Source organism: Lacerta agilis, chromosome 9 (assembly GCF_009819535.1).
Source record: "Lacerta agilis isolate rLacAgi1 chromosome 9, rLacAgi1.pri, whole genome shotgun sequence".
Lineage (NCBI taxonomy): Eukaryota > Metazoa > Chordata > Lepidosauria > Squamata > Lacertidae > Lacerta > Lacerta agilis.
In genome coordinates, this window is record NC_046320.1 from 62,631,956 (window position 1) to 62,649,943 (window position 17,988).

Here is a 17,988-nt window from a genome sequence, read left to right on the forward strand (position 1 = left end):
ATATCTCCGAAATAGTTGTACCCAATGTCTCTGTGTAAACATTCGCCCACATGTCCCGGGGGGGGGGGAGGAAAATCCCACGGACTGTCACTCCCTCCAACAGCAAACAAAAGTGGCAGCGCATGGAAGCCAAACAGAAGCAAGAGAAGAGGGAGGTGTCAGCATGATCAGGGGAGCACCAGGGTTTACTGAAATACCTCCCCCCCCCAAAAAAAAAACATTTAAAGAAAACCCCTAAAAGGAGCATAAACAGTCTAATGCATGGGCAGGCAAACTAAGGTCCGAGGGCCGGATCAGGCCCAATTGCCTTCTGGATCCGGCCCATGGATGGTCCGGGAATCGCCGTATGGATCGCCAGCGCACACGTTCTTTCCCTCACCCTCCCTCTCCCTCACACAGCAGCAGCGGCGGCACCTCTTCCCTCCCTCCTCCTGGCTTCTCACCGCCCTGCCTAGAGGAGGAAGGGGGCTGGGCTTTGTTGGTGCCAGCAGCAGCAGCACTCAAGTGGCCGCCATTTTAAGCAGCCCCTCTCTGGAGCCCTTTTGCGCACTGCTCATCGTCCCCCCACCGCCAGCCCCTGCCACACGCAAGACACAGGTAAGCAGCCACCGGGGCTCGTGGTGCTCTTGCATCATTTTTTTTTTCAAAATATAGTCTGGCCCCCCACAAGGTCTGAGGGACAGTGGACCGGCCCCTACTGAAAAAGTTTGCTGACCCCTGGTCTAATGGGACTGAGCACCCTCAGTAGCAATAGAAGGTTGAGTGTCAATTGGAATTGAATTATTATTATTATTATTATTATTATTATTATTATTATTATTATTCTCCACCCATCTGACTGGGTTGCCCCAGCCACTCTGGGAGGCTTCCAACATATATAAAAACGTACAGTAATAAAACTTTTTAAAGCTTTCCTATACAGAGCTGCCTTCAGATGTCTTCTAAAGGTTAAATAGTTACTCATCTCCTTGACATCTGATGGGAGGGCGTTCCACAGGGCAGGCGCCATTACCGAGAAGGCCGTCTGCCTGTTTCCTTGTAGTTTTACTTCTCACAGCCTTCGATGCTGGATCTTGGTGTCCGGGCTAAACGATGGGGGTGGAGATGGTTGGCATAGCCTGCTGAAGGAGGGCATGGCTAGCTTTGCAGGGAGCTCAAAGAGGAGCACTCCTATTAGGAGATGAGAATGTATTTGGTTCTAGGTCCCACTTGTGAGATGGTATTTACCAACTAAGATGCAACAGGTCATCCTTAGGAGCAAGAATGCAATGCCAAAAGGCAACTTCTGTTATCATTGGGCCACAAACGGCCAAGGTCCATTGATCAACATATACCTTTAGTTTAAAACTGGTCCACTTGCAATAACTTTCACATGTGTGTACTAAGAGCTCAAAAAGAGTTTCCAATACATTTTCAGTGTCATGTGTAAAAACTTTTGTAGAACTTTATTGCCTACAAAAGCTCACGTTGACAAAAAAAAAATCAAATAAACAGATCACAGTGATTCTCGACATTATGTCTCCTTTCCGATACAAACAAAGGGGCAATTTGCACGACCAGATAGACACGCTGAGTTTGAGGGTGCCGGCTGCTCAGGACCTGTTGAAACTTCCATGCCATCACCTGAGCAGCTGCTTGGCTTCCAACTCCAGAGCAAATGGGGCTTAGAAATTAAGGGTATTAAGAGAAAAATAACCAAAAAACTCAAGAGCCATGGTCATGAGGTTTCAATGCCTGTGCCAAAAGCTAGATTCCATCTATGCCTAGCCACCCGACTGGGATGCAAAATACACAGAGTTATAACAAAAGATGATGCACAGCTACACTGGCAGGGATGTTCCAGTTCGAGTGGGATTCAAAGTCAGAGGGTGTTCAAAGACTCTGTTTCTAGTGCTGCATAGAGTCTTCTGCAATTCATCCTCCCTTTCGGATTGTCAGGGGAAAGCCTTCAAGACGCACATATGCAGAAGGAGGCAAAGTTTCCCTCACATGAAGCTAATCATTTTGGAGATGTCTCATCTCTCCACTGCGTACGCAACTACTGGGGGGGCGGGGGGCTTGGCATTTCCTGTAGCCCCAGCCGCTCAAATACATGGAAACGTTTAGAATAATAAGAAACTTCGGATGCTCGGTGCTTAATTCTTTCCGTTGTATTTCGGTGGGTGAATTTATGATGCCAAAACCAAAAGGCGATGTTTAGAAAAGACACATCCCTTTCCCCTCCCTTCACGTTTCCTCTTTGGAGGCTATATTCAAATACTTTTCATATGGAAGACAAAACTCAAAGACATAACTCCGACCTAATGTGAAGACGCATCCAGTTCCTTTCTTATTGCATTTGCGTCTTTAAGTTAAGTGCATATTTGTGCTCAGCTGAAAATGTCGTGCCCTACATGAGCGCTAAGACTGAAAAATGCATGCCCTCGTCATAAACACATTTGAATTTGCCCTTCTTCTAAAGCAGTGTTTCCCAAACTTGGGTCTCCAGCTCTCTTTGGACTACAACTCCCATCATCCCTAGCTAGCAACACCAGTGGCCAGGGATGATGGGACTTGTAGTCCGAAAACAGCAGGAGACCCACTGTTCTAAACACTGTTCTAAAGAGCTCACGAGGGTGGCATACATAGATGCAGGTTTTTATCCTTTTATCCTAGCAATGACAAACCTAGACAGCATCTTAAAAAGCAGAGACATCACCTTGCCGACAAAGGTCCGTATAGTTAAAGCTATGGTTTTCCCAGTAGTAATGTACGGAAGTGAGAGCTGGACCATCAAGAAGGCTGATCGCCGAAGAATTGATGCTTTTGAATTATGGTGCTGGAGGAGACTCTTGAGAGTCCCATGGACTGCAAGAAGATCAAACCTATCCATTCTCAAAGAAATCAGCACTGAGTGCTCACTAGAAGGACAGATCCTGAAGTTGAGGCTCCAGTACTTTGGCCACCTCATGAGAAGAGAAGACTCCCTAGAAAAGACCCTGATGTTGGGAAAGATGGAGGGCACAAGGAGAAGGGGACGACAGAGGATGAGATGGTTGGGCAGTGTTCTCGAAGCGACTGGCATGAGTTTGGCCAAACTGCGAGAGGCAGTGAAGGACAGACGTGCCTGGCGTGCTCTGGTCAATGGGGTCACGAAGAGTCGGACACGACTGAACGACTGAACAACAAAATCCTTGCCTAACGTACCTGGCAGGGCTGTTGAAAGAACACATGACTGGTCCACGTTCAGTGAGCTTTATGGCTGAATAGGAATTTGAACTCTAACCTTCCCTTCCAAAGTCCCATACAGTGGTACCTTTTTTGAACAGCTGAGTTCTCGAATGTTTTGGCTCCCGAACGCCGCAAACCCGGAAGTGACTGTTCTGGTTTGCGAACATTTTTTGGAAGCTGAACGTCCAGCGGGGCTTCTGCGGCTTCCGATTGGCTGCAGGAGCTTCCTGCAGCCAATCAGAAGCCATGCTTTAGTTTCTGAATGTTTTGGAAGTCGGACAGAAATCCGGAACGGATTCCGTTCGACTTCCAAGGTACGACTGTACTACGCTTTGCTTGCTTTGCTGGTGCTATCAGGCAGATTTGAATATGGCCCTTGCCTTGCTGCTTCCAGGGAATCAGAACTGCCTCTGGCTGATCAGGCAGAAGGAAAACATTTGCAAATTAGGAGGGAGATATTTGCCCCCTCTTTCAGGACATCAATATATCGCAAACAACTAGCATACCTGTGTACCAACTGGCAAACTAGGAAACTTTCTGTGGGCAGCAACTTGTGTAGACTTATTTGCAAGGCTATAGAAGCCTGGCAAGGGCTAGGCAACAGAATTATCGTGCAAGGTGGATAAATCTAAATTGTCTTTCCAGCGCCGGAGGTAAGTTCTGTACGCTATAACTTTGCCTCCTACTTTAGAAACTTGGTCCTGGGATCACAGAGTTGGTCTTAACATGTTTATATGGATCAACCTGAATTGGCATACAACAGACTGTATGTGTGGAATGTATTAATTATTTGTTTCATATATACACCACCTTTCCACTAAAAAAATACCTAAGATGGCTAACTACAATAACACCCGGGGAGGGAAACAACTAATTCACAAGCAAGCAAGCACTAGGACAATATAATCAGAGAAAAATAGAAGCTAGTTAATAATGTTGTTGTTGCCCTCCATCTGTCTCGGGAGTGTGCTTTCAGGAGTAAATTCAACCTGCCAGAGTTACAGTGCCTGCTGTGGCTGTAGAGACCAATAGGGTAGAGACATGTTTTGTTGCAGCTGGGGCAGAGGAAGGCATCCGGTTGTGCTGCTACAGGTGCACCATGGCACTTCTTCTCTCTGCACTCCTCCCACTGGTCATTCCCCCTCTGGTCACTGCTGTGGATACAAGACCTGTCTGTCTGTCTCCAGGCACTGCAATCGTCTGCAAGGGATTTCCATACAGCAGGGTTCATAGAATGATAGAATTGTAGAGTTGGAAGGGACACCAATCTGCAATGCAGGAATCTCAGTTAAAGCATCCATGGTAGACGGCCATCCAACCTCTGTTTAAAAACCAATAAATGAGACTCCACCACCTCTCGTGGGTGTCTGTTCCACTGACAAACAGCTCTTACTGTCAGAAAGTTTTTTTTCCGGATGTGTAGTCAGAATCTCCTTTCTTGTAACTTGAAGCCATTGCCTCGAGTCCTACCCTCAAGAGCAGGAAAAACAAGCATTCTCCCTCTTCCATGTGAAAGCCTTTAAAATATTTTAAGATGGCTAGCATATCTCCTCTCCATCTCCTCTTTTACAGGCTAAACATACCCAGCTCCTTCAAGCATTCCTCATCAGGCTTGATTTCTAGACCCTTGATCATCTCAGTCGCTCTCCTCTGCACACATTCCAGCTTGTCAACATCCTTCCTAAACTGTGGCTTCCAGAATTATTATTATTATTATTATTATTATTATTATTAGAATTTATATACCGCCCTATGCCCAGAGGTCTCAGGGTGGTTCACACAAAAGATCACAATATATAAAATCAAAGCAAAAACAATAACCCAATTAACACACCCCTCATTGGACACAGTATTCCAGCTGTGGTCTGACCAAGGCAGAATAGAGTGGTACTAATACTTCCCTTGGTCTGGACACTATACTTCTGTTGATGCAGCCTAGAACAGCGTTAGCTCTCTTTGCTGCTGCATCACACTGTTGACTCATGTGGCCAGCCTCCATGCCACGTTTGCAGACATCTTTGTAAAGCAGACCTGGTCTGCCAACAGGCTTAGTGCTTGAAGCCAGCTCCCCGTAGAGAACGTCCTTGAGGAGCCTGCCATCTTCTGTTCTGTGTACATGACCAAGCCAGCGTAGACGTCGCTGAGACAGGAGTGAGAAGGTGCTGGGAATGTGGGCCTGGGAGAGCACATCTTTGTTTGAGACTCTGTCATGCCATGAGATGCCGAAAATCTTCCTGATGTAGTGCGTGTGGAAGGCATTGAAGCGACGCTCCTGATGAGTGTTAAGTTGCCCACGACTCGCTTCCGTAAAGAAGTGCTCAACACACAAGCCTGGTAGACCTTCATCTTAGTACTGGGCCAGTAGATACAGTATACATAAAAGTAAAGGGACCCCTGACCGTTAGGTCCAGTCGCAGACGACTCTGGGGTTGCGGCGCTCATCTCACTTTACTGGCCAAGGGAGCCGGCATACAGCTTCCAAGTCATGTGGCCAGCATGACTAAGCCGCTTCTGGCGAAACCAGAGCAGCGCACGGAAACCCCGTTTACCTTCCCGCCGGAGTGGTACCTATTTATCTACGTGCACTTTGACGCGCTTTCGAACTGCTAGGTTGGCAGGAGCTGGGACCAAGCAATGGGAGCTCACCCCGTCGCAGGGATTCGAACCGCCAACCTTCCGACTGGCAAGCCCTAGGTTCTGTGGTTTAGACCAGGCATACAGCTTCCAAGTCATGTGGCCAGCATGACTAAGCCGCTTCTGGCGAAACCAGAGCAGCGCACGGAAACCCCGTTTACCTTCCCGCCGGAGTGGTACCTATTTATCTACGTGCACTTTGACGCGCTTTCGAACTGCTAGGTTGGCAGGAGCTGGGACCAAGCAATGGGAGCTCACCCCGTCGCGGGGATTCGAACCGCCAACCTTCCGACTGGCAAGCCCTAGGCTCTGTGGTTTAGACCACATACATATGAAAGCATTTTATATGCATTCTTACAAGCTTAGCATTTAAACACAGTTTTAACCTTGTGTATGACAGAGGTTCGAAGGGACCCAGGTGGCGCTGTGGGTTAAACCGCAGAGTCTAGGGCTTGCTGATCAGAAGGTCGGCGGTTCGAATCCCTGCCATGGGGTGAGCTCCCATTGCTTGGTCCCAGCTCCTGCCCACCTAGCAGTTCGAAAGCACGTCAGAATGCAAGTAGATAAATAGGGACCGCTCCAGCGGGAAGGTAAATGGTGTTTCCGTGCGCTGCTCTGGTTCACCAGAAGCGGCTTTGTCATGCTGGCCACATGACCCGGAAGCTGTCTGCGGACAAACGCCAGCTCCCTTGGCCTATAGAGCGAGATGAGCGCCGCAACCCCAGAGTCGGACACGACTGGACCTGATGGTCAGGGGTCCCTTTACCTTTACCTTACCTTTATGACAGAGGTTCACACGCCTAGAAGCATAGATTTGTCACAGCACCTTGGAACATGCATGTTTGCCATGATGTAATATGTGAAGTGGTCCTGAAGCTTTGGGTTTGCAATTACAACAGGAGGTACTGCTGATCCAGAAATAGCTGGCCTCACAACTCCAAAAAGCTGATGGGCGTTCACTAAAGCCAGGTTGAATGTTTCTGGCAGGGTGGTTTAAATCAAATCGATTTAAATCACGATTTAAATTACTAGTCAGTAAGACTTGATTTAAATCATTTTTCTACAGAAAGAATCATTCTTGCTGGTATAATCTTAATATTTACAACCAGATGAAGGTCTCATTTTTGGAATAATAAATTTTCAGAGCAGTTTTTACAGTTGTATCAAAAATTACTGATATGGTTATACTATTAGAAAGACATAGACAGATAATTATGAAATTATTGTGAGGTTTAATAAGTTAACTGTTTATATTTGAACAACTTTTCTGCTGTACTTTATTGGAAGGAGAAAAATAATCATTTCCTTGATAACAATTTAAACAATTTATTTAACTAAAACAACATTATAGCATATGTATCCATGTTTGTTAACTGATGTGGTTAAATGGGTGTTTTGTTTTTTTTAAAAAAAACAGAGTTTTAGCACACATGAAAAACTTAAAACAAATCCTTATTTCCTGATGAATAACCTTTGGACTATAACGTAACTTAAATAGAAAACTATCTTTAGAAAGATTTTTCCTCCCAAAGCATTTTATTTTAAAAATCCAATTTAAATTTTAAAAAAATCTGAATTTATATAAAAAAAAAACATTGATTTTTATCCACCCTGGTTCCTGGCAAGTAGGTCTAATTAACAATTGCCTGAACTTGTTTTCTAAAAGGTGAGACAGGTGAGCACTCAAGACCCCTTGGAAACAATAGTTCCAAATATGGAGGTCTCCCCCCCCCCCAATAAAATCCAGATATGCAGTGGTGACTTTTGGGTTAGGGAATTGTGCTGGCACAGTGGGACGAGGAAAGAGAGAGACAACATCTGGAGGCTGACTTGGCATGTTCAGACAGATGTATGTAGGCCTACTGAGCCACAGGGGAAATGAAGAAGCGTCCGTTTGTAGGAGCCCAGTGGCCCTGTTCTCCAGCCACTTACACAAGGAGCTCGGGAATAATCCTCTCCTGGGCAACGCACTGGCACAGGATCAATCATCAGTTGAATCAGAAAAGTTTGTCCACATCTTTGCCTTCACAACGAAACCTTCCTACGCAAAGCAGCTTGGCAACTGCACAGAGATCCACGGTTTCTGAAAACGGCAACACAAATATCCAGGTGTTCTCCAGGCATGTAGAAAGATGCAAGAATGTTGACATAAGCAGCTGATTCACGAGTCCTGTGACAGGAAGAACCAGCAACGGATCTCGTGTGTGTGTGTGTGTGTGTGTGTGTGTGTGTGTGTGTGTTTTATCCCACCAGAAAAAAAATTCTGATTAACTTCTGTCACACAAAAATGTTCTACCCTTAGCATTTACCCACACCAAGGCCCAGATGTTTCCAACCATTTGCTTTTCGTTCTGCTGATCTGTTCCTTTGGACCCTTCCTTGCACCCCTGAAGCATTGGGGCCATCAGCCCCGAAGCAGGACCACGTAAACCAACTGGAAGGGCAGAGAACAAAACCCTGGCTTTCTGCTGCTACAGCAAAGAAGCTGGTTCCCTGCACAACATGAGATCTAGCAAACAAGGGACAACCTGGTGGCCTCTTCAAGAGAAGGTTTGTTGTAGCCAAAACATCCTATAAACAAGACCACCCCCTTGGAAAGGGACAATCTCTTATCTCACGGGAGGAAGGACGAATTTTAATTATCAATTAAAACGGGTTAAAACAGGCCACTACTAGTCAGAACACACATTGGCATTCCGTAGTTATTCAAGTAGGTTAAATTGTCGTACTTTTCCATGTATAAGACGCACCCTATTTTGAGGGACTCAAATTTAAGAAAATGATGGGGGAGATGGATTTGGGGGGAGGATTACCCAGGGTTGTTGAGCTTTCTTAAGGGGGGATTGCCGAAAGTCGCACACCCGCATGCATCGCAAAATCCGCCTCCCGTCTGTTCCACCGCCGGCAGAAGCTGTCAATCGCCCACCCAACTTCCACAGCGTCAGCCAATCAACACCACCCATTGACGCAGCAACCAATAACACGCACAATAGCCACTGACAGCCACGGCAGCAACCAATCAAACGTCCACCCTATGCACTATCTGTGTATAAGACGACCCCCACTTTCAGGGTGATTTCTAAAGAAAAAAACATAGTCTTATGCATGGAAAAGTACCAGTTACAGGTGGGTAGCTGTGTTGGTCTGCCATAGTCAAAACAAAATAGAAAATTCTTTCCAGTAGTACCTTAGAGACCAACTGAGTTTGTTCTTGGTATGAGCTTTCGTGTGCATGCACACGAAAGCTCATACCAAGAACAAACTCAGTTGGTCTCTAAGGTGCTACTGGAAAGAATTTTCTATGGAAAAGTACGGTATGCATTTTTTAGACAACACTGCAAAAATCCTTTCTGCAAGGGTTGGTAGAGATGGCGCAGAGCTACAACCGTTTTAATAATGTTTTCATTAGCTAGCACAACACATGAAGACGTGATAAAATCCCCAAATAACTTTATTGTTGGTTTTTCTTTGTCGTTTTTGTGTTCAATAAAAGCAAAATAATATTACAAGGTTTAGATAACTGGGAGGCTGCAGTTATGAACTGCCTCTCGTGTGTGCAACAAAAAGTAAGAAGGTACCTCTCTGGAATTTTTTATAAAAAAAATAAAAATACCAGAGACCTGCAACTAAAGATAAGTCAGCTTATTTTGGCTCCGCTATATGAAATTCATACGCAAGTTATATGCTTTCCTGACTGTAGGCCCTGTGTAAGGTTATCTCCTCATTCTTTATACCCAGTTTGATTAGAAATAAGGAAAGGCCACATTCACATATTGTTTTGACTCTGACTTGCTTACCCCAAGCAGATTTCATCTCCTTTCCTGCTGGGGGGGGGGGGGAGATGTTGTTGCCGCCTATATGAGCTCACTGGTTACTAAACCATCTTGTAAAGTGTATCTATACTTCACAAACCCACTTCATCTCAGATTAGAGAACCCAGGAATGCGCAGGATTGAGAACTGAGCTCAAATTGTTGTTAAAATTAAATAAAAATTGAAAGAAAGCAAGTATATTGGAGGTCACTCAGAGTAGCTGCATATTGCATGAATAGGAACTGCAACGTTGGAGAAAAATATGAATACTTAAAAATCATGTTAATTCGGTCCATATACTGTATCTGAATTCCACAACTGCTCTCGTCTGAACAAGTGGTATATTAACACATTATGGGAGGCAAATTGTGAATCCATAATAAGGAGGCATGGAAACTGTTGTGTATTGATTCAAGGGTTATAATACAGTGGTGCCCCGCTAGACGAAAATAATTCGTTCTGCGAAAATTTTCATCTAGCAGGTTTTTCGTCTAGCGAAGCGGCAATGACAGCCGCGCTTTTGCTAGACGAAAAAAAAAAGACGAAAAATTTTCGTCCTGCGAGGCAGCCCCATAGACTTTTTCGTCTTGCGGGGCAGCCTCCCGCTAGACGAATGCCTTCGTCTAGCGAGTTTTTCGTCTTGCGAGGCATTCGTCTAGCGGGGCACCACTGTATCTGTATTACTATTGTCTGTATTCACATTAGGGGAAAGTAACTGCCTTCCTGTTCCAGAAGGAACAGCCACTATTGGTTCATTCAAGTTGCTGCATTTGGATCCTCAGTCTTATTGGTTCCCACCAAAAGGCAGCTTTGTGATTGCTTGAGATTGTTCCCTCCAAAATGTATCCTTTCTAGCCAGTCTTTCTGTCCCTATAAATGTAGCACCCCTCTCCTCAGTTCCCCAGTCTTGTTTGTCTGAATAAAGAGTGTTACGTGAAGAAGCTGTCTCCTGCCTGCTATGTCAGAGCTGAAATCCCTTGCTGAATCACGATCCCCACGTTACAACAGAAACCAGCATCAGCAGCCAAAGCCCGGGAATTGCCCAAATGACACAAATTCCTTTAGAGGAAAAAAAAAACAACCCAATTCTAATACCTAAAAGAATGCTCCTTGAATTGTTAGCTCAAATTTAAGAGCAATGCTTTAGCGGTCATGGTTTCAAGCATTTATTTCTGTGTTCTCCCAAAGTATGCAAAAGGCAGAGGTCAATTACCAATTGTGCAAAGATATGGACCAAAAGAAGTGAAAATGTTTTGCTCTGGCACATGCTTCAGTTTGACAGCTAACGTGACAGCATATGCTTGACAGCTGTCCAAGCAAACTAAGAGTCTTGCAAAAAATAAAAATAAAAAACTGGAAGAGAGAAAAAAGCCTAAAACCTCCACCACAGGACTGAGGAACTGGCTAGGCAGTTAGCTGGAAAAGGGTATCTAGTGCTCAAAATCATTGGTGGCTGCATCCAACGCATACATTTCAAGCACGTCTTTCCCCCAAAGAATCCTGGGAACTGTAGTTTGCTAAAGGTGTTGGGAACTAATACTCTGTGGGGGTAAACTACAGCTCCCAGAATTCTTTGGGAATAAGTGTGTTTCAAGCGCATGGGGTGGGTGTAGCGCAAGCCCAGTATATGGGGTTGGGGGAGGCGGGAGAATAAAAATGGGCTGCCAGTGGCCCTCTGCTAATAATGCACCGCAGGTGGCTAAAGTGAACAGAGAATGACTCAAGGTGCAATTGCACCAAATGGAAAAGTGCAGCAGAGTTTTTCACCTATGCAGGAACATAGGAAGCCGCCATGGACCAAGTCAGACGATGCATCTCGATATTGCCTGCGCTGACTGGCAGTGGCTCTCCAGGGGTTCAGGCAAGGAGTCTCTCCCAGGCCTACCTGGAGATGCCGGGGACTGAAGCTGCACACCGAGCAACGAATCATGGAGAGCTGCAGCGGGCAGCTTCCTCCAGTGGGCCCTTTGGGCTCACAGAAACCTTTAGCTGTTGGTGTGTCTTAAGAAATGGAAATAAATGGCTTTGTTGCAACACAGTTTGGAATTACTGGCCTAAGTAGCTAGTGTGGGTGGTTATGGATTTGGCTTTATTCAACATCTTACCCAAGGCCTGGATGCCATTTCCAACATATTTTCAGACTGGTTTTCTACAGCCCTCCAGCATTTATCCGATGAAAATAGTGGTGTCCAATTCAATTATTATTATTATTATTATTATTATTATTATTATTACTCATACCTTGCCCATTTGACTGAGTTGCCCCAGTCACTCTGAACAGCTTCCAACATACCGTATATCGCGGCGTATAAGGCGACTCGGCGTATAAGACGACCCCCCAACTTTTAATGTGAAAAAACAGAGTTTGGGGTATACTCACCCAGCCCGGGATCCATGGCTGCTGAGGCGGCGGCAGCGGCGGGGAGAGCGTCCCCCGCGCCACACAGGAGATTTCCGCGCTTGCCGCCCAAGCGCACAGCGGCCCCTATGGCTGCTGAGGCGGCGGCAGCGACGCCTGGGGCAGCGGGGAGAAGCTCCCCGTCGCCGCAAAGGAGGCCTCCGCGCTTCCTGCTGAAGCGCAGGACGGCCTCCCCGGCTGCTGAGGCGTCGGTAGCGACGCCTGGGGCAGCGGGGAGAAGCTCCCCGTCGCCCCAAAGGAGGCCTCCGCGCTTCCTGCTGAAGCGCAGGACGGCCTCCCCGGCTGCTGAGGCGTCGGTAGCGACGCCTGGGGCAGCGGGGAGAAGCTCCCCGTCGCCCCAAAGGAGGCCTCCGCGCTTCCTGCTGAAGCGCAGGACGGCCTCCCCGGCTGCTGAGGCGTCGGTAGCGACGCCTGGGGCAGCGGGGAAAAGCTCCCCGTCGCCCCAAAGGAGGCCTCCGCGCTTCCTGCTGAAGCGCAGGACGGCCTCCGCGGCTGCTGAGGCGTCGGTAGCGACGCCTGGGGCAGCGGGGAAAAGCTCCCCGTCGCCGCAAAGGAGGCCTCCGCGCTTCCTGCTGAAGCGCAGGACGGCCTCCCCGGCTGCTGAGGCGTCGGTAGCGACGCCTGGGGCAGCGGGGAGAAGCTCCCCGTCGCCCCAAAGGAGGCCTCCGCGCTTCCTGCTGAAGCGCAGGACGGCCTCCGCGGCTGCTGAGGCGTCGGTAGCGACGCCTGGGGCAGCGGGGAAAAGCTCCCCGTCGCCCCAAAGGAGGCCTCCGCGCTTCCTGCTGAAGCGCAGGACGGCCTCCGCGGCTGCTGAGGCGTCGGTAGCGACGCCTGGGGCAGCGGGGAAAAGCTCCCCGTCGCCGCAAAGGAGGCCTCCGCGCTTCCTGCTGAAGCGCAGGACGGCCTCCCCGGCTGCTGAGGCGTCGGTAGCGACGCCTGGGGCAGCGGGGAGAAGCTCCCCGTCGCCCCAAAGGAGGCCTCCGCGCTTCCTGCTGAAGCGCAGGACGGCCTCCCCGGCTGCTGAGGCGTCGGTAGCGACGCCTGGGGCAGCGGGGAAAAGCTCCCCGTCGCCCCAAAGGAGGCCTCCGCGCTTCCTGCTGAAGCGCAGGACGGCCTCCCCGGCTGCTGAGGCGTCGGTAGCGACGCCTGGGGCAGCGGGGAAAAGCTCCCCGTCGCCGCAAAGGAGGCCTCCGCGCTTCCTGCTGAAGCGCAGGACGGCCTCCCCGGCTGCTGAGGCGTCGGTAGCGACGCCTGGGGCAGCGGGGAAAAGCTCCCCGTCGCCCCAAAGGAGGCCTCCGCGCTTCCTGCTGAAGCGCAGGACGGCCTCCCCGGCTGCTGAGGCGTCGGTAGCGACGCCTGGGGCAGCGGGGAGAAGCTCCCCGTCGCCGCACAGGAAGCCTCCGCGCTTGCCGCCCACGCCCAGCCCGGGCTCCATGGCGGCTGAAGCGCCGGGGAGAGGCTCCATGCAGCCAGTGGCGGGGCGGAACTCCGGGTCATGTTGCCGGCGTACAAGACGACCCCCGACTTCAGAGAAGATTTTTCGGGCTTAAAAAGTCGTCTTATACGCCGCGATATACGGTATATCAAAACAAAACAAAACATTAAAAATCTTCCCTTCAGATGTCTTCTAAAGGCTGCATAGCTACTTATCTCCTTGGCTTGGGGCATCGCAGAACTCCATACCCTCCTCGAATGTTACTCTGCTGAAATCAGGGACGTCCTAAGGGAAAGCGGCATATTCTGGGATAAAATCAGAAACCGGGACGGCTTCTGTAAATCCGGGACTGTCCCTGGAAGATAGGGACACTTGGAGGGTCTGAGGTTGTGCTTTAAAACTTACGCTGAATCCTCTCTTCCTTCCATTTTCCTGAACTTGAGATACGGTTCATTTTACACAGAAACACACACTTACTTTTGCTGCTGCCTTTCAGAGAGCCTCGAAGCCTCGGCGGCCAATTTCCTAGCTATGAAATCTTCCCTCTTCAGCACTTCTCCGCTTCCTCGGAAGCCCAGCTCCACCAGCTGGCGAGCCATTTCTTCGTTCTGAAGGAGCAAAAAGCGGCAGATCAGCTGAATCGGAAGGAGCAACAGTGCACTTAGCAAGTCACCAACGTTTTGAGGCGAGAGCTGCAGAGGGGTCACTTATGGCCAGGCCTTACGGATAATGGTTTCTGGAAAGCTGCTCCAAGGGCCATTTTGGCTAAAGGGTGGAGTATAAAAACGCCATATGCAGACGAGTCAATATAAGGTGCTCTTGAACCTTGGCCCTCATTTCGTTTATCTTCACTTTGCGTGGCCAGGCAGAGTCCCCAAAACCCCCAGGCAGCCCCTGAGCGGAATAATGACACAATACAACGTTCTATGGGATTAAAATTGGCCACAACTTTATTAAGATTCAGGTGTAGGGAGACCTTGGCTCAGGCATTGGGTGTTTATCCTTCCCAGCCCCCCAGCCAGGGAATTGGGTAAATTCAGGGTTATCCAGCATGTGGGGGGGGGGTTGGGCTGGCTCTGGAGAACATATGTTCAAGCAGATAGCCCGTCCCCCTGTTCGCCGCCGCTGGAGGAGGAGGGCAATGACAACCTCTGAGCGTATGGCCATTGCCTCCCCCTAAGACCCCTCTAACGGGACCCCTGGTATCGCCGCCGCAATGGGGGCAGGGGGTCACCGCCCCACGCCCCCCCCCCCCATTTAAGTAGATGGCTGCTTCCCAGGTATGTCTCAGGTATATCTCACCTATTGTGTGCACTGTGTGGTCCCTCCTCCTACCTGGCCAATCCCCCTGGCAACACCTCCCCAGGCCGGATTGGACAGCTGGCTGGGTAGGCGGAGACCACAGGTATCTGACCTGGGTAAGTGGTGCCAGCCCGAACTACCATGTGCTACCCTGGGATCAAAGGGGGCTGCGTGCAACCACGCAAAATGTGCACCCCGTTTGATGTGGGGAACGGTCATTCTTCATCTTGCTTTGATTGAAATGACCTTCATGCCATTTTTCCTTGCACACCACGTGTCTGTGGGGAGGACTGCGGGGCCTGCTTCCTTGCAAGGCCATCACCAGCTGGCCTAGGGATCAGGACCTTACTCGCTGGACCAAACTCTTGGAACATTGCTGGTTGGGGTGGGGTGGGGTGGGACGGTTCTGATATCTTTTCACTGCTCCAAGTGTCTAATGTGTTTTATAAACGTTTTTAAGCACCTTTTAATCTGTTTGGTTTCAAATATTATCTTGTTTTGTTTTAGTTAGGTTGGGGGTTGTTTTCAATGCTTTTAATGGGGGTGGAGTTTATATTAATCTGTCTGTAACTATAAATTGTGTTTTGTGGTTTTTGTGGGTTCTTTTGTTTTGTTGTTGCCAGAAGAAAACATCTTTTTAAGGGATAGGTTCAGGGCTGCCCTGGAAGTGGGCCCTAGCCAATAGGATGGCTGGGGCATGTTCTATGGGGGGGGGGGCTTATGCATTAGGACACCTGATCTCAGTGATCATGGGCAAGAAGATGAGTTACGCTAGGACCAGATCCTGTCATTACCGAGGAGGCAGGTTTAGTCATTGTTTGAAGACTATCCCTGCCTCCGGGTCTGGTCCTGACTGAAAGGATGCTAGAATCAACAAGGGAGATCCACAGGACCTTAAGGTGCTGCTGTGCAATGCCAGGTCAATGATTCACAAGACCGCTGCCATCCATGACTTAATCATGAGTGGAGGGAACTGGCGTGGCATGTGTAACAGAGACTTGGTCGGACGAGGCGGGTGGGCCTGTCTTTGCCGCTGCTTGTCCACCAGGTTTCTCTTACGCACAGTTACCCAGTAACCCAGGATATATGGGCAGGGAATGGTTTTTAGGAAGTCATTAGCTTGCACCAAGCTTCCTATCGGGGGGGGGGGGGACCCAGTTTTCTGTGTGCATGATCTGGAAGTTGGGCGATAGGGGCAGTACAGGATTCCTATTGGTGTACCGACCTCCCCGCTGCACCAAGGATTCCCTGCCTGAGCTGCTTCAGGTCGTGGCAGATGTTCTCCTGGAGACACCTAGTATGGTTGTCCCAGGGGATTTCAACATCCATGCCGACACGACCTTACAAGGGGCTGCTCGGGACTTCGTGGAAAGCATGGCCTCCATGGGGCAGTCCCTGAATAAGTTTGGTCCAACCCATAGCCGCGAACATGTCTTAGACCTGGTGTTCACTTCTATGGACGTGGGTGATCTGACATTAAGTAGTAAAACTGAAACAAAAGAAGTGCCATGGTCGGATCACTTCCTGATGCGACTAGACTTCTCTGCGACCCTTTCCCTCTGCAGGGAGGTGGGACCACTTAATGGATCCAAATGGTTTCCAAAGAGTGGTAGGGGATGTTTTCAGTGGCAGAGATTCATGCTCTGGCACTGGGGGCGGGAAGCAGGCGGGGACGGGGCTGGCGCGCGTTCCAGGGGCGGGGCACACGTTCTGGGGTGGGGTGCGCAGCGTGGGTGGGGGGCAGCCAAGATGGAACCCTACCGGGATCGTGCTGCCCAGGGTGCCCTGCCTCCTACGACCGGGCTTCCTACACCAGTGGATGTTTTATCCCATGTTGATGGCCTCTAAGCTGATTCCCTGGTGGCCCGCTGAAAATTTCTGCCACTAAGTCTGAACATCCAAGTTTTAAAGTTTTACAGTAAAAAATTTTTAATCATTTCTAATCTTCCACACATGGTACGTGGCTGGTGCTGTGGTCTAAACCACTGAGCCTAGGGCTTGCCGACCGGAAGGTCGGCGATTTGAATCCCCGCGATGGGGTGAGCTCCTGTTGCTCGGTTCCTGCTCCTGCCCACCTAGCAGTTCGAAAGCACGTCAAAGTGCAAGTAGATAAATAGGTACCACTGCGGCGGGAAGGTAAACGGCGTTTCCATGCGCTGCTCTGGTTTCGCCAGAAGCGGCTTAGTCATGCTGGCGTGGAGATTCGAACCGCCAACCTTCCGATCGGCAAGCCCTAGGCTCAGTGGTTTAGACCACAGTGCCACCCACGTCCCTAATACAACCTTACTCTGTTTTAAAAAAGGAACTGCTGTTTAAATTACTTTATGGATTCATGGCCAGTTATTCCTAATGTTTAATTTAAGTCTTTCTGCTCATAGTGGCTGCCACCGCTCCAGCCCTGTGGTCTATGATATGATCATGGGGAAACCTAAGAGGCAGGATTCGGGGGTGAAGGAGGGCAGCTGCCACACCTGAAAATTAGATTGCTGATCTCCCAAGTGCAGAAAACTTGCTCTGCATCTGCTGCTCTGAAACTTGGGCCTATAGACTGCACAACACTCTATCAATAAGCATAAGGAAGGAGGAGGGGGAACAGTGGGTGAGGTTTGACAGGCATGATATGGCTTGTCAATCACCGACTATGGAGCAGTGCTATAGGGCAAGACTGATCAAGCCCACACTTCTGCAACATACAGCAATCTTCTCCTACTGCCAACCTGCTTAGCGCTTGGTGAGCGTCATTATTTTAAACAAAAGTGAAATAACATTTCCACCTAGTGGCAACCTTGAAGAACAACCGCCCCTGTTTAATTCAACAGATCTATCCTTCTAGGCATGTTACAGCTTGTGGCGTGTGGGCACTGAAGACAGTTTTTCCCGCAACCCAGCAATCACAAAAGGAAGAGCTGGGGAAGGGCACTCGCCTCTCTCCCTCAGCATCACAGAACTGCTGGATCGGCGTCGAGAAGAAACCGCCTTTTACAAAAGTACTGGTATTTTTTTTATCTATGTCTATTGTATTTCTGCCTTTTTTGTTACCTGCCCTGAATATTTTGGAGAAGCAGGATATAGATGCTTTGCAGAATTTTTTTCAAAAAAAATGAAGGCCAATGAACAAAGAACAGGCAGGCGCCACAGTCACGTGTGTAATAAGCAAAAATCTGCCCTTATTCCCT

The 17,988-nt window shown here is 49.0% G+C and overlaps 1 protein-coding gene across 3 annotated transcripts in view; it reads right to left on the reverse strand.

The window, feature by feature from the left end:
• Positions 1–17,988, reverse strand: part of CFAP299 (cilia and flagella associated protein 299) — a 334,008-nt gene that overhangs the window by 308,087 nt on the left and 7,933 nt on the right. For all 3 annotated transcript variants that reach the window (XM_033160820.1, XM_033160818.1, XM_033160819.1), the window contains exon 2: positions 13,988–14,118. In XM_033160820.1, the coding sequence (XP_033016711.1) occupies positions 13,988–14,118 (131 nt within the window). The remainder of the gene's footprint in view (positions 1–13,987; positions 14,119–17,988) is intronic.